At 36.6% G+C, this 16,670-nt stretch overlaps 1 protein-coding gene across 1 annotated transcript in view; it reads left to right on the forward strand.

The window, feature by feature from the left end:
- DST (dystonin) overlaps positions 1 to 16,670 on the forward strand; it is a 576,919-nt gene that overhangs the window by 497,242 nt on the left and 63,007 nt on the right. Inside the window, exons 64-71 of the mRNA XM_014588047.2 lie at positions 4,386 to 4,505; positions 4,705 to 4,812; positions 7,374 to 7,592; positions 11,097 to 11,300; positions 12,718 to 12,949; positions 13,809 to 14,035; positions 15,658 to 15,780; positions 15,914 to 16,015. Of these exons, the coding sequence (XP_014443533.1) occupies positions 4,386 to 4,505; positions 4,705 to 4,812; positions 7,374 to 7,592; positions 11,097 to 11,300; positions 12,718 to 12,949; positions 13,809 to 14,035; positions 15,658 to 15,780; positions 15,914 to 16,015 (1,335 nt within the window). The remainder of the gene's footprint in view (positions 1 to 4,385; positions 4,506 to 4,704; positions 4,813 to 7,373; positions 7,593 to 11,096; positions 11,301 to 12,717; positions 12,950 to 13,808; positions 14,036 to 15,657; positions 15,781 to 15,913; positions 16,016 to 16,670) is intronic.

Consider the following 16,670-nt stretch of genomic DNA (forward strand, 5'->3'; position numbering starts at 1 on the left):
CGCCCCGCCCCTTTAGTGAAAACCCCCCAAAAAAAAAAAAAAAAGATAATTCATTGATGTTCTCAGTTTCAGTTTTTTTTTTTCTTTTGGAGAGGTTTTCGCTATAGGGCGCATGCGCTCGCCAGACAGAGAAAGAGAGAGAGACAGAGAGACAGAAAGCGAGAAATCACCCCCCAGGGGGGATGGTCACGCCGCAATCCCTTCTCCTCCATTCTCCTCTCGGGATCTTGGGCATGCATGCACACGTGCCCGGCATGAGTTTTAAGCCACCGGGTCCGGGACATGAACCGCAGTCAACTATGTGGGAGTCCAGCGACATAGCCATTACGCTAACTGCTGGTTCCCCTTTCATTTCTTTTTAATAGGAATTCTTTCTTCATACATGAAGCTGCTGAATTAGTTAATGAAAAAATCTTTTTGCTTGTTTCATTTTCATATTGATCAATAATTGCTGAGAAGTTTCATTTAAAATTAAGTAACATTTTAAAGAGCATTGAACCAGATTAATAAAGACCTTTTCAATCAGTTTCTTGGCATTCTTATAATTAAGGATAAGGTATAACCTATAAGCTTGACAAATATTACAAAATAAATTATACCCCGTGTTGATGAGGATACAGCAAAATACTGCTTGTGGGAGTATAAATTAATGCATTCTGTCTGAGGACAACTTGGTAGTACATGTCTAACAAAGAAAATACTAATAAGAACTTAGAGGTGAGAAATGAACCACTTAATTGTTTTCTTTCTTTTTTTAAAAAGATAATTGTAGATTCACAGATGGTTGTAAGAAACGGTATAGAAAGGTTCCATGGTACTCTACTCCATTTTCCCAATGATGACATCTTGTAAAATTATAGTATGACATTACTGTAGTCAAATAGAGAACATTCTCATCACACGGATCCCTCATCTTGCCCTTTCAGTGCCATAGCCCATTCCCTCTTGTATCTGTCCCCTTCCTTAATTAAATAGCACACATTTGTTCTCCATTTCTATAATTTTATAATTTAAGGCTTTTTAGAGTACTTTTTCAGTCACAGTCTCTTTGTCCTTTTCTTCTGGGACTCTGATGACATGAGTATTAGTTTTTTATTATAGCTTTGCCAATACCTGAGACTTTTCTTTTTCCAGTCTATTTTTTATTACTGAATTTGGTTAAATTCTCTTGTTTTCCATTTCTCTGATTCATTCCTTTGTCCCCTTCATTTAACTCAGCCACAAAAATTGTTTTTTTTTTTTAGTTCTAAAATTTACATTTAACTGTTCTTTATATATTCTATTTCCGTGTTGAAATGTTTTGTTTCATTGCTGAGGCCTTCTAATTTTTCAGTTCTTTCAACTGTGAATATTAGAAAAATGCTCATTGAAGCATTTTTATCATAGCTGCTTTAAGATCTCTGTCAAATAATTCTAACAACGTTGTCATCTCTGTAATTAGCATCTCTACCATTACCTTCTTTAATTCAGTTTGAGATCTTCCTGGTTCCTGCACGAAGTTATGAATTTTGGATCTTAAACTTAATGATTCAGCTGTCATTCTCTGACACCACTCTGACAGAAGTAGCTGATAGGATAGAAGTCTATGTTCCTACCTAAATCTCTACTGATACCTAAGAGAGGGCACCCTTCATTTCTGCTGGATGGAGGTAGGAGTTGCAGCTCCTCACATGATCTCTACTGACGTCACTTTGAGTGTGACCATGATAGTGAGATGTTGAGTGGTGCTGAAAACCCCGACTCTTCCCTAGGCCTTCTATGGTACCATCCCACAAGAGAGAAAGAGGGGCAGCTCATTGCTGCTTGGTAGGGGTGGAAGTCTAGGGTTCCCACATGGTCTCTGCTGACACTGCACTGAGGCCTTGTTATCAACTGGTAGGGATGAAAGTTCTGACTCCCTAGTTGGCCTCCTCTAACATCACCCTGACCAGGGTGTTGGGGCTTTGTAAAAACCTCCTGAGAGTGGAAGTTGAGGCTCCTATTTGGCCTTTCTTGGCAAGAGTATGAGTGAAACCACAGGTTTGTGTTTTTCCCTGTGGTGTTTCCTTGGAGCAGAAAGATTATGGTCTAAACGTTTTCTGTCTTGCTGGGTTGCCCCTTTCCTGATCTTTCGGATGAAGAGAACAAGCTTTTTTTCCCCCTTTGGCAGTTTTGTCTATATCCACTATTGTATCTGGGTTGCCAATTTCTCCAGTGTCCAGTTTTGGGAAGGCCAAACTAAAACAAAACCCAGGGAACTTTTTTTTTCTTTTTCTTGGAGCCCAAGATACATAGTAGTTCAGCCTTCTCTCCACTTTGAAGGATCATCTTGTATATATTCTGTGTATAATGCCCAGATTTTTAGGTACAATTATCATGATAAATAGGGAAATGTTCATCTACACCATCTTCTGTGAATCCCCTTACTGGGGTGTAGAGCTTTAAAAGGATGAATTATTTTCTTACCTAGTTTACTCTTCTCTCCCTTCACGTAGTTATTCCCCCACTCCCATCTAGATTTCTAAGTTCTCTTGAAAAATAAGTTCTAGCAGTTCTGAATTTGAATACCTACAGTGTCCATTCTGCATTAATTCTTCCAACTGTAGCCATCATTAGTTACCATTTATCATTGGTGTTTGTTGTGTCACTTACTTTATTCAGTTACAGTAACTACTTGACCCTAGAAGATATTGGGGTTTATCTGATACAATACATTGAAAATGTTCGTGTTTTTTGACTGGGTAGACACTTCTAGGAACCTACACTAACGAACTAATTAGAGATGCCAACAGAGATTTATATACAAGGATATTCATTACAAGGTTGTTTATGTAATAGCAAAAAAATGCAGAGAGCTTAAGTGAAAATGCTAAGGTATGCTAGACTACGAGGATGTTATTTAAAAGTCATTTAAAAGAACATACCATGGGGAATGTTCATAATAAATGAAAAAGCAGGATATTAAACTGTTTACACAGTATTATCCCAGACCTTTACAAATCTTTCTCTCTCAACTCCTGCAAGAAAACTCACTAAAATCCCAACAATATTAACTCCAGATTTTAAATTTCTCTACTGCATGTTTTTCTGTGCTCAATGAATTTCTTTCTCCCTTATTCACGAATTACTGTATCATCAGGAAAGTAAAATCTTCTAAAATATTTAAGAATGCTTTGAAAATTTTTATTTTTGTGCTATTCTTATATATAATTTTGAATAATCATACATAAGTCATTTGGGAGTAAACCCTGAACACATAAAGACATATACACATACTTTTATACACATATATTTATTGTCATAAATGGGAATGTTTTATTTTTTTCCAAAAATTGTATACTTTGATAGCAGAGTTCTACCTGTATATCATGAGTTAGGTGATAGATGAAATGATTGTTGACTTTTATAGCCGCCTTTGGATAGTACTTCTAAGAAGGAAGTATTTAAAACTATCAAAAAAGAAAGCAACAGTGCTAGTTATCCTAAAATCAGTAATGTGGTGTTATGGATTCAACATGTTTTAAAAGCTTGTGTTTAATTACTCTGTGGAAAGTTCTCATTTCTTTAGAATTCAGGCATTATCATGAATTATTTCAGGGATTCCATGAAGGGATAAGTTTTTTTGTTTTTTGTTTTTTTTTTTTTTTTTTTTACTTCTTGTACAGATATGTGCAGGGACTTTGGAAGTTCATAGAAAATGGATTTAAGATAGGAGTTCATGGGAACCAGCAGTTAGCGTAATGGCTGTGTTGCTGGACTCCCACATAGTCGACCGTGGTTCGCGTCCCGGACCCGGTGACTTAAAACTCACGCCGGGCACGTGTGCGTGCGTGCCCAGGATCCCGAGAGGAGAATGGAGGAGAAGGGATTGCGGCCTGACCATCCCCCCTGGGGGGTGATTTCTGTCTCTATGTCTCTCTCTGTCTGTCTGGCGAGCGCACGCACCCTATAGCGAAAACCTCTCCAAAAAAAGAAAAAGATAGGAGTTCATTTTTGTGCAAAAAAAAAAATTCAAAATCCATGCATAATTTTTCCTAATATGTATTTCCTATGAACTTTTCGAAGACCCACCTCACATAAATTTTTAAGTTTATTGAGAGAGAGAGTGGGAATGAGAGCAGGAGCTAGAGACCCCTAACAGGGTTTTACCATGCTATGATCTACACCTCCCCACCCCCCATACCTCAGCCTTTCAGACAGGATTACAGGCAAGCCCACAGGTGTTCCAGCGTGATCAGAGTCCAAACCCCAGGCCTTCCTATGTGGCCCTAGCGTTATGCAGCAGCGTCCTCCTGCCTGTACCACTGTGGCTGGGTCAATAAGGGTATTTAAAAGAAATGTGGATAGGTATTTTTCTGACACCAGTAACAGAAACTTGCTGACCTATTTATTTATCCTTTGGTTAGTTTGACCAAGCTGCTGATGCTGAGTTATCCTGGATTACTGAAACAGAAAAGAAATTGATGTCTCTGGGTGACATCAGGCTTGAGCAAGACCAGACCTCTGCCCAGCTGCAAGTTCAAAAGGTAAAGAAATACATGTCCAGTTGCCATCTAAATGATTTGCTTGTGTGCTCTAAGTCTAGAAAATGTACTTGCTTAATTTACTTTTCAAGACCCTGTTAATGTAACTTGATATTTTTAACTACTTTGTCTAAATGTTTTTATTTTAGTCACATGCTTTCTTTCTTCTTCTTTTTTTAATCTTTATTTTGGTAAATCACAGACATTCACCATGGAGATTTTGAGACACAAGGATATTATTGATGAACTTGTTAAATCTGGGCATAAAGTCATGACCACATGCAGTGAAGAGGAAAAGCAATCAATGAAGGTATAATCTTGTCTGTGTGACTGGTGGTGAGACTCTTGAATAAACAGCATGTGTTGAGTGTTCGGTCCTAGAAAAGCACTTTTCCTTTATCCACAGCTGCTATTTAAGCACCAAAATCCTTTAGTTTTAAATTAAGCATTTTTGGAGCTTACTGCATAACAGTGAAAGGAATATTCCTAAAGAGAATCACAATGAGGACTATCTTTTTATAATAAGCATAAAGGCTATTAAGGTTTTAGTTCTTGGATAACTGACACACATTAAGCATCCAATTAATTGTTAAATATGTTAGTGTTGTTTATATGCGTCAGGAACATTTCTGTCTCTTGAGCTAAAATAATAATCAAAATACATGACTCTCTCTACTGCTTCTGCACTCTATGGTAGAGAGCAAAATATTGGAGGACATAAAAGCAGTGAAAGTACTTAACGAGAATAAGACAGTGTGGAATGGGGGGGGTGAAGAGAAGAGGATAGAGAAAGATAGCAAGAGGACAAATAGAGAGGCAGGATGTTAGTGGGACATAGATATGGCTAATTACCTGTTGATGAGGACATGTATACTATTCTCAACTGGATTGGTCTGAGAAGTATTTCATGATGGATAAAGTCTTTTTACAAGCAAAATGAGAAATAGTGATTGACTGTTTAAAAAACATTGGAATAACAATAATAATAATGATAAAAAAAACAATGAAAAGATATTGAATGATGAAGTGGGGAGTTTAAAGTCTGTACTGACTGACATACATGGTAATCCTTTTTGAAAAAGCAATGTAATATAGTGTAAAGTTATATGCAATCCAATGTAATATAAACAAGATTATGATGATAAAAAAATTTTAAAAATCTATTCTGTATAAAATTTTAGTATGCTATATAGGGAAAAAATGAACAAAATAATTAAGAATGCATCCAGTTTCTAAATTAAAAAAAATTTGTAAGGATTATTTAACTTTATTTATTTATTTACTTTTTTTTATTATTATTATTTTCATTTGACCAGAGAGGGACAGAGAGAGAGAGTGAGAGGGAAAGTGAGAAAGCAAGCTGCCAGGTTTGGGATTCGAACTGTGGTCAGCCATGTGAGAGTCCAGTGCCCTTTACCACCATGCCACCTGCCAGCCTGGTCTATATTATTTTTATGATCCTTTACATTGTTGCAAAACCAGCTACCAGTAAAAAAAAAACAAAAACAACTAGTTTATTTCAGATATCTGAATATTTCAGAAAGAAATATATTATATTAATTAATTAATAATTAATATATTAATGCTTCTGGTAGGAAAATATCCCATTGCAAACACACACATACACACACACACACACACACATGCACACGCACATGCAAACACGCACACACAAATGTAAATATTTATGCCCAGAGTCACATTGCTTATAAGATATGCCACAATTAAGTAACAGAATACACAGTCATGCTTTCTCTTTTATTTGTACTTTACAATGGCAGTTTACTTGTTATAATTGAATCATTATTTTTGCAAAGATTCTGACATGAAAAAAGCAGATCATTATGAAGTAATTTCTGTGTTCTATGATTTATTGGAGTGCTGTTGTACTCTGCTTATGCTATTAGTTTCTTGCTGTGAATTTATTCTATAATCTGATTCACTGTGACTACTCCATAAAATCAATATATAGCACAGTATTCTACTTTAATTCTAATAGAGTCAGTCATGTGTCACTTAAAACAGGGATACTTTCTAGGAAATACATTGTTAGGTGATTTTGTCATGCAGACATCGTAGAGTACTTCCACAAACCTAGATGGTATGCCTACTATACACATAGGCTGTACTGCATAGCATGCTATAATGTCAGGTGACCACTGCCATACTTGTTGACCAAGGTCACTGTACAGCACATGGCTATGTTTATAATTAATTTTTTTGACTAGCAGTTCTTAAAATTCCATTTGCAAAAGCTATCTTTATTTTTTTTCCAGGTTAAAAAAAAATGTGAATGTTGCCAGAATTATATATAAGTTGTTTTCTAGCCTCAAAGACATTGTATAAAAGCCTGGAGAATTGTGCTTTGTTTGTTTGGAGATCTCAGAGTCATATTAATACAACCTTGAAGCCTTTCTCCTTTTTTTTTTTTTTTTTTTTTAAGTTTTTGCCATAGGGCACATACACTTGCTAGAGAGGGACAGAGAGAGGGAAAGTGAGAAATCCTTTCTAGGGGACACGGCCATGCCACAATCCCTTCTCCATTCTCCCCTGGGGACTTTGGGGATGCACACATACCGGGCCTGAGTTTCAAACCACCAGGTCCAGGACTTGAATCGGGGTCAGCTGTGGGAGTCCAGCACCTTTACTACCACGCCACCTGCTGGCCCCCTTGAGATCCTTCTTTAATTTAAAATGAACTTTTACCTATGAAACAATTGACATCTGAATATTTTCATTGATTTATTAATTGAACATGCTCTTATTGAGTGCCTACTCTGTGCCAGGACTACAGTGCTGGATGGAGCACTCTGGAGTACATGTGCTGCCTGACCAGACCAGTGAAATACATCTCATCATCTTATTTCCTAGAAAAAGCTGGACAAGGTACTGAAGAACTATGATGCCATCTGCCAGATAAACTCAGAGAGGTATCTACAGCTAGAACGAGCACAATCTCTGGTTAGCCAGTTCTGGGAAACATACGAAGAACTGTGGCCATGGTTGACAGATACACAAAGAATCATCTCTGAGCTTCCTGCCCCAGCCCTTGAATATGAAACGCTGCGACAACAGCAGGAAGAACATCGGGTAAGCTCAGCGTAGAAGAGAATGCTATATTCCCCATTACAAGAGAATCATGATTTTTAGGATGTATTTAATGTTGTTAGGAACCTTCTATGATTAAGATGTTTTAGTAATACTGTATTCCTATCATTTTAATTTATTTTCCTCACAATTGCTTAACTTCTTATCCAAGGTTAGAGAAAGCAAAAAGACTCGTGGATATGCCACATTTTGTGTGTCATTGATGACATCATGACTTTTATAGAATAACATGCGATATAAATCATTTGGATAGAAAAACGGAATTCTTATTTTAAAATGTTAGAGAAATAAACTTTTGATGTGCTTTAAAATTTATATGTATTAAATTGATTTCAAATTTTACATTTTTACTAAGTTTTATGCTTTCTGTGTAGTGCTTAGAACTATCTAGAATGTGCAGAGTAGAAGTATATGGAAAAGCTATTGTTCACACAACGCCATTTGGCTTTGGAAAAAGCACAATATAATGAATATGTCAGCATAGCAATATCATAAAAGCTATGAAAAGTATAAAGACAAATTGTTTCCACTATTTTCACTTTGAACATAGAACTCTAAATTTCTTGTTCCTGTAAGTACAGATAAGTTAACTAGGAAGTATATTTACAACTACAATTATATCATGTTTTAAACATATGATATGAAATGGCATTATGAAGCTCTCATTTTGAAAGTTACTTAACTGTTAATATGGCTTAAAATTTTGCAAGGTTTGAGTGAGAGAGGAGGGGTCAAGACTGTCAGACAAACATCTGGAGTTCTTGCTATTTGCAGACTGTGAACCTAGTTCCTCTCCCAGATCTGTACAGCATGTTCTCTGAGACTAATCTCTGTGTGTGTGTGTGTGTGTGTGTGTGTGTGTGTGTGTGTGTGCATGTGAAAAGTTTAACTCAGTGTATGTTACATCATTGTTTGGAATATGTGACATACTTATTAATCTTGTTTGCTTACTTTCTTAATGTACTGGCATTGAAGAATATCTCTAACTGACGTATTTATTTAGAAGAAAGTTTTAGAGTTTTGTACTTAATACAAAATGGAAATTTTATGGAGTTTTGTCTAAATCATTCTACAAGAGAAACACAAACTACTCAGAATTAAATTTAATTCCTGCATAAAGATTTATCTGTGACAGAAATCTTAATGACTACTCATTGAGTGATTTTTGATTGAAAGTATCTCATGGATTTTTTTCTGTGGTGATTTGAATAGCTATATTCCTAGCCTAACATCAAATAGTGGGGAAAGGCCCATTGTTGAACTGTAATTTTCATCATTAGTTTTCCCCTTTTGCGTAATCATTAAGTTCTCAAAACATGTTTGTGATTGTATTTATAAAGGGACATACAAAGCTTTGTAGCCAACTCTTCAAATTGTTGAAACAAAGCTTTCTTGTTTCAGAGTATTTGCAGCCTTCTAGAATGGCTTTTCTCTTCCAGCTCCACAACTTCTTCTTCTCATATTTTGTGGGAAGATCTAGTTCATTCTAGCCAGAAACAACAGCAACAACAGAACCTCAAGGGCTATGTCACCCTTGGGGTTAGTGGATATCTTAGAGTCACACTACCTATCCCCAGAATGATACTTATGACTCCTATGATGTATGTTGCCTAGAATAATTTTATCACATATGAGACAGAACATGTCTCCTACTGGGCCCCTTTCCCCATGAGCACTCACATGCAAGTAGGCATCATTGGGTGTTTTCTTGCCTGCCATGGAATAGCCTAAAAAAAGAAATCTCAGCAGAAGTTCTTACATTTTACCTGAAAATCTCCTGATAACTCATAATATGAACTTATTTTCCAAGCATGACTTACAGAATATTAAAACTAGGATGTGTGTAACAACTACTCCTTGAGTTTGTATATCTGCTAATATTATCATTACCACGTTCATTTGGTAAAGCAGTATAAAAATATGATCTAATTAGGAGAAATATTGAGAAGCTATGGATAGATGGTAGACATGGCCTTCCCACCTTATTATGTTACACTAGACTCCCACCCTTTTTAAAAAATTGAATTTGTGTTTCCGTGGCTCTTTCCAAAAATGTTTTGAGGCTACTTTTAGGAACACTTCAAAAACAGTATGTTATTGTTTTGTTACATTCAATCACTGTGTATCATTACAACATACACAATTTATTTCCCCAGCATGAATACACTATATGTTAGTTCAAAGATTTTACCATATACATTATCAGCACTATACCTAGAATAGGTTTCCACCTCCTTAATCCCATTATAACCACTTAACAGCACATGAATCTGGGGGAGATACGTTCAGACCATAGTAGTCACTAATAAGTAATATGGTACAGATGGAAGGCTATCCAGTGCTCCATAGAAGCCACCCTTGGAGAAACTTGTAACTGAAGCTAAATCTTCCTCCTGGGAATGGTTTTGGATTTGGCTCAGTTGGAAGCCCTGGAATCCGTGAACTGTAGAAATTCCAGCTTTATTCAACTCTGGACATTTAATCTCCTTTATAGAGAATGGAGCTCTGCTTGGATTCCAAATCCACTCATAGATATAAAATTGGAGGAATCTTCAAAAAAATTCATGAAAAGACCTTATTTTGAAAAAAAAAAAAAAACTATGCATAGGTTTAAAATGTTTTGTGCTAATTCTGTTTTTCCATATTTAGATGTTCTGAAGTCTGCTCATATCATCGTTATCTCCAGTTTAGATGACAAAATTGAACAGTACATTCATATAACACACATTTTTCCTTAAAAAGACATTACAAGTGATCTGTATATAGCTGTGTATTTGCTAAATTGATTACCCCTGTGATATTTAATGTTTTTAAATATTATAAAATAGATTGATTCATGTACATTTATTTCTGTATGTCTATATATGAATGATTATAATCTGTCTATATAATACATATATGTGGAATAGATTAATATATACATATATAACATATATAGCAGTGCCCTCTAGGTTTATATCATCCTAACATCCCTTTATCTTGACTTTTTTCTTTTTTTCTCTAAGCATTATGTCTAGTTTCTACTGAGTTTCTTTTTCATTCCCTTTTTTCCTTCCTCCCATCTTTCCTTCTGTCCATATTGGTATGTATCATGGGTGTGCAGAAAGGAACACCAGGAAATATAACTTGGTGCCTATAGGTTGAGGACCTCGTGGGCTCAGAATTCTTTCCTATAATATGACCCTTAGCTAATTTTCTTGTATGGCTGTTGGTACTAAATGCATAATGAACTGGGATTTGTTATTTCAGTCAACTAGCATTTTTGTGTGTACCCTTCAAGGGACTTTGGCGTGGATAGACTGTTGCTGAATCTTGTGTCAAGGCCATCTCTTCTGGCAGAGTTGTGTGCACCATCATGCGTTAAAGCCTTGGGGTGAGGAGGGCGTTTGTTTGGAGTTCCTTGCCAGCTGGACGCATTGGGGTGTAGACAGCTGTAATGTTGAGGTGTGACCCCAAAATATTGAGAGGCTGTTTGATTTGTTATAGCAACTGCGAGAGTTGATAGCCGAACACAAGCCTCATATAGATAAGATGAATAAAACTGGGCCGCAGTTACTGGAATTGAGCCCTGGAGAAGGCTTTTCTATCCAAGAGAAGTATGTGGCAGCCGACACCCTTTACAGTCAAATTAAAGAAGATGTCAAAAAGCGAGCTGTAGCTCTGGATGAAGCCATTTCTCAGTCAACTCAGGTAAACATTTCTACTAGAAATAGAATTGGGTATATCCAAACAGCAGAGCTTGGGAAGGCATTTTCCTGGCTCTCCTGATTAAATTTCAACCAAAATTATGTCATTATATTAACTCTGAATATTGATGTCTTTGTCTCTTGAAGGTTATGTTTGCCCTTGTGTCCAGCCCTTATATCTCTCTGCTTGTTTATAGATACAATAAAAAGTAATTTTCATTGACCTAAGAATCATATAATCGCCATTGTCCAAATGTTTAATTCAGTATCCATCCTGAGTGGAATGCAGTATTTGTCACTGGGAGAGATAAGAGACTTATTATCATTATTAATAAAACATTCCTGAGACAATAGTAAGAAGAAAGAATGAATTATGGGCTGAATGAAGAGGAAAAGAATATATAGTTGGAAATTGTTTTCTCTTCTTTGAAAATACCTTTTTTTTAGGAAGCTGAATTTTGAAATTACTTATAGAATTCCATTTTCAAGACTTGGATTTTCATTAGATACACACACACACACACACACACATATATAATATACATATATATACAGTTGTATGCATATATAATAAATTAATTTTTATATATTAACATGTAACTTGGTTTTTTGGAGGGTTTTTTTGGAGAGGTTTTTGCTATAGGGCACGTGTGCTCACCAGAAAAACACAGAGAGACAGAGAGACGGAACGTGAGAAATCACCCCCCAGGGTGGATGGCCATGCCACAATCCCTTCTCCTCCATTCTCCTCTCGGAATCTTAGGCATGTACGCACATACACCCAGCGTGAGTTCAAGCCACTAGGTCCAGGACTCAAACAGCAGTCGACTACATTAGAGTCCAGCAACATAGCCATTACGCTAACTGCTGGTCCTGTAACTTTTTTTTTTTCTCTCTTTTTTTCTTCTTTGTTTCTAATGATATAGCACTTGTATACATGAGGGGAGGGGAAAATAGAGACACAGAAGCACCCTCCACATGGTCTCGCCAAACTGTGATCACAACTGTAATCCCCTTCCCCCAGCCCTGAAGCTGAGTCATCAGGATCCTGAGGGCCCATGCATTCACCCAGTATGCTTTTACGTCCAGCTGGGGATCCAAACCCATATGGGTTAAGCCTTGCAGGTCACTTGCATCACCATGGTGTCACAGTGGCTGTACCTGCACATACCATTTCTTACTGAACTAGCCAATTATTTTTTTAGAAACTAAGTCTATTTTACATGAATAGTGTGATTCAGAAGTGCATACAAGTCAAGATTTTAGGCATGTCTTCATATACCAGATGGGTATGATTCTTTGGTTGAATATATTAACAAAAAGACTAAGACTTAATTCTTCATTATATTAAATAGATGTTTTGTCATTTACATTGCCCATATGGTATTACAGATCTTTTCACTCCTTTGTTCTTCTGCTAGTTCCATGATAAGATAGACCAAATCCTTGAGAGCCTGGAACGCATCGTGGAGCGTTTGAGGCAGCCACCTTCTATCTCTGCTGAAGTCGAGAAAATCAAGGAGCAAATCAGTGAAAACAAGAATGTGTCAGTAGATATGGAAAAACTGCAACCTTTGTATGAAACTCTTAAACAGAGAGGAGAGGAAATGATTGCTAGATCTGGGGGCACTGACAAAGACATATCTGCCAAAGGTAATAACTTTGGAATATGGAAACACTGAATTGCAGTTTCAAAACAGTTAAAAATGTACATGCTGTTTATTGGCAGTCTAGTTGTATAACATATCAGATCTCAGAAAAGGTAGTAGAATATGTGTTTAGTGTTAAAAGGCTGTGTACACAAATCTCATTTAGTGTTGTCCTATGTTTGCAAAATGAATCCATTGAATACAAAGTCTACCATTATATATAAAAAGAAAAAATCACGTGTTCTCTAGGCCTTTTAAACCACTTTAAAGCATAATGCTAATAAGGCCAACCTAAGGATGTGTTCTCCCCTGTTACTAACTACCGCATTACGTAGCTGGTACTCCATTGCATAGCCATAGAAGTGGCAGCCACAACCACAGCCAGCCTTCTTAGAGATAGGAGCTGGAGTTCTGATGGAAGAATTCCCCTACTTACGTCAGTAGAAACTCTAGAAACAAGCCCAAGATCCATCTCCTGTATTGTTATGACTGTGGGCTTGAACAGACAGCTTTAGTGTTCATTTGGAGAGCATAAACAATATACTTTGGTTGTTACTTCACCCTCTTGGGAATAAGGCCATCTTTAGTGAACATGACACTTGGTAAGTGTAGGTCTCAGCTCACTTACCTTTGAACATCTGCATTAGTCAGGAAGAGCCTTGGTTCAGTAGGATAGATCTTGCATTTTTCTGGCAGAGGTTCTTGGGCCCAGTGACACCCACTAGACTAGGGTCAACCAAAACTCGCTCTCGTTTAGATACTTAGAAAATTGAATTATTGCTCTCACTGTAAACTTAAATATTCTGCTTTATGGCTTAAATGGGGCTAACCAGTGGCCTTGCTGATATTGTTTTGTTCCATAGCTGTTCAGGATAAGCTCGACCAAATGGTTTTCATTTGGGAGAACATACACACGCTGGTGGAAGAAAGGGAAGCCAAACTACTGGATGTAATGGAACTGGCAGAAAAGTTCTGGTGTGATCACATGTCATTGGTAGTTACCATTAAAGATACTCAAGATTTCATTCGAGACCTAGAGGACCCTGGAATTGACCCCTCAGTAGTAAAACAACAACAAGAAGCTGCAGAGGTAAGCAGAGAATAATTTAAAGTTAAAAAAAAAAAAAAAAAAAGTTGTGGCATTGTCAAAACCCATATTCCTTTGGTAAATACAAGAGAATTAATCTTTAAAATTTACATTTGGTTCCAAATATAGAATACAAAATGATATGGTGGGAGATAGAGTACACTCAACACATTTCACTTGAGGACTGTGTTTCACTTATCTACAGCCCCGCTGCTTCTGCCTTATTTCAGGGCCTCATCTTGTTTTTGTCTGTTTGTTTGTTTTGGCCTCAAAAGTAATCCAAAGTGTCTGGCAAGGCCTGGGACCAGTTGGTCTCTCTAGATTTGCTCTTACTGTGTCACTGCTTAAAACCCCTCAGAAGCATCCACTGCCTGCTGCATAAATTCCAAACTCATTAGAACAGGGGATGTGGACTTTTATTTTGATTTATTCTTTTTTTTTTTTAATTTATTTACTTCTTTCATAAGCAAGAGAGAAAGAGAATGAGAGAACACCCTCAAAAGGGTCTTCACTCTGCAGTGCATCTTCAGCTTCTGCCAGCCCCCGGTGACCGGCACGCATATGCCCCATATACCCCAGGAGGTCTCTTGATGTGAACTTTCCTGTGGGGGGGGCAGCCTTCCAGAACATCACGTTGTACTCTGTGCTACTGCTTGGCACCCATGTGGTCTTTTCCATCCTAGCCTAGCCCTTGCCCTTTTCCAGAGCCATTGTTCCTTTTACTCCTTTACCAAGCTCCCTCTCTTCCAGTAATTAAAAAGCGACTTTTCCCATTTGCTCTTTTTAGCATCTGTACCTTTGCACTCTTCTGGTAAATCTCACTCAGACTTCAAGGTTCATTGGGTCATAATCCCCCGGGTAAAATCTTTGTTTTGTATATTTAGCACAGGTTAGTCCATCTGTGTTCCCATAATACTTTCCCCATGCAAAGGGCTCTCCATACAGTATGACTTCCTGTCGCTTACACCCCTGCTTTCCTATTGGACTTTTCCCGTGAGGGGAGCAGCCATATCTATTTTCCTTTGTCTCCATTGCCTAGGATTTAGTTCATGCTTATTAAATGTTTGTTGAATGAACAAATATTTTTAACCAGGATGATGAACACCAAGGTAGGGTACTGCATTTCTCTTGTATTTTTGTGGTTTATGGCCCTACCTAGGCTTATGATGTAAAATGCAAATCCACAGCTAGATTATCCTTAATCTATTAACAAATACGTTAATTTGTATAACATCTTTAATTGAAATTTTATCAATGTCAACTTTTAATGCATATTGCCAAACTAGTTATTTTAGAAAACATGTTATCATTGTCTTTGTATGCTTCATCATACAGTTGATAGATTTTAAAGATTTATTCTGGCATTTGTTACAGTATTTATTTTTTCTTAAATATTGTCCTTATTCTAAATGTTTGGTATTTGTTGCTCAAACAGTGGTATTTTTTCTTTGAAATTCCTTCTGTTCTCATGTTAAAGGAATTTATTGCAGAAATTTACAAAACACAAAGAAAATGATCACAATCCCACCTTCTAATATTAACTGCCATTCATATTTTCATGTATATCTTTTTAATTTCACTGTGGTTTTGCTTACAATTTTTTACCTGTCACCTTCTTACTCTAGGCCATAAGGGAAGAGATAGATGGACTACAGGAAGAGCTGGACGTCGTTATTAACCTGGGCTCAGAGCTCATTGCCGCATGCGGGGAACCTGATAAACCCATTGTCAAGAAGAGTATAGATGAGGTAGAACTGGTTTATTTTCTGTTCTTATCAGAATGTTTTTTAACGAGTTTCTTTAACTCAAATATATTTCATAAAAGTGTATGGAAAATAATTAAAATTTGGCACTTAAAGAGTTCTAACACTTTTGTTGTAGTTAAATTCAGCATGGGATTCTCTAAATAAGGCTTGGAAAGACCGGGTTGACAATCTTGAGGAGGCTATGCAGGCTGCTGTTCAGTACCAGGATGGACTACAGGTGAGGGGATAACGGGGTGTCTGCTGGTTATAGCTGGAGGGAGGATTTGTACTAATTGATGTCTACAGATGTGCAGGGTGTCTTCACCCCAGGACTGCAAAAGTGCACACACCCGTGGCAGATTTATTCCCGCAGTTGCCTCAGGTGCTTTACTTCATATTTCTAGAAGGTAATTCTTCTGTTATCTTTAAGAAGCTATTTTTAGCCTTTTGGATATGTATAGATTTATATACACATCTAAACACATTTTTAAACACACATTCAGTGAACTTTACTTTGAAAAAAAATAGTTGAATGTTTTTTTAAGTGAAAGTAAATGTTCCCACACAGTATTTTTCATAAATGACTAAGCACCAGACAGCAAAATGGAACCGAGTCTGAATTCTGTTCTAAAGTTGAGTGGGATAAGATGAAAAGAGTAAATACTATCTAAAAATATCACCCAGTTTAACTAAAATCAGAAGTAAAGAAATTTGACTTGAAGCCAGTGCTCTCCATGTACTAAAATAGATTTCTATTTTATTAGGTCATAATCAAGTATGTAAAAGTGTTTTTTTCCTTTATATATATATATATATAATTCCTTTTAATATATATATATAATTCCTTTTAATATATATATATAATTATATATATGTGTGTGTATATATATATA

Source organism: Tupaia chinensis, unplaced genomic scaffold (assembly GCF_000334495.1).
Source record: "Tupaia chinensis unplaced genomic scaffold, TupChi_1.0 Scaffold000256_1, whole genome shotgun sequence".
Classification (NCBI taxonomy): domain Eukaryota; kingdom Metazoa; phylum Chordata; class Mammalia; order Scandentia; family Tupaiidae; genus Tupaia; species Tupaia belangeri.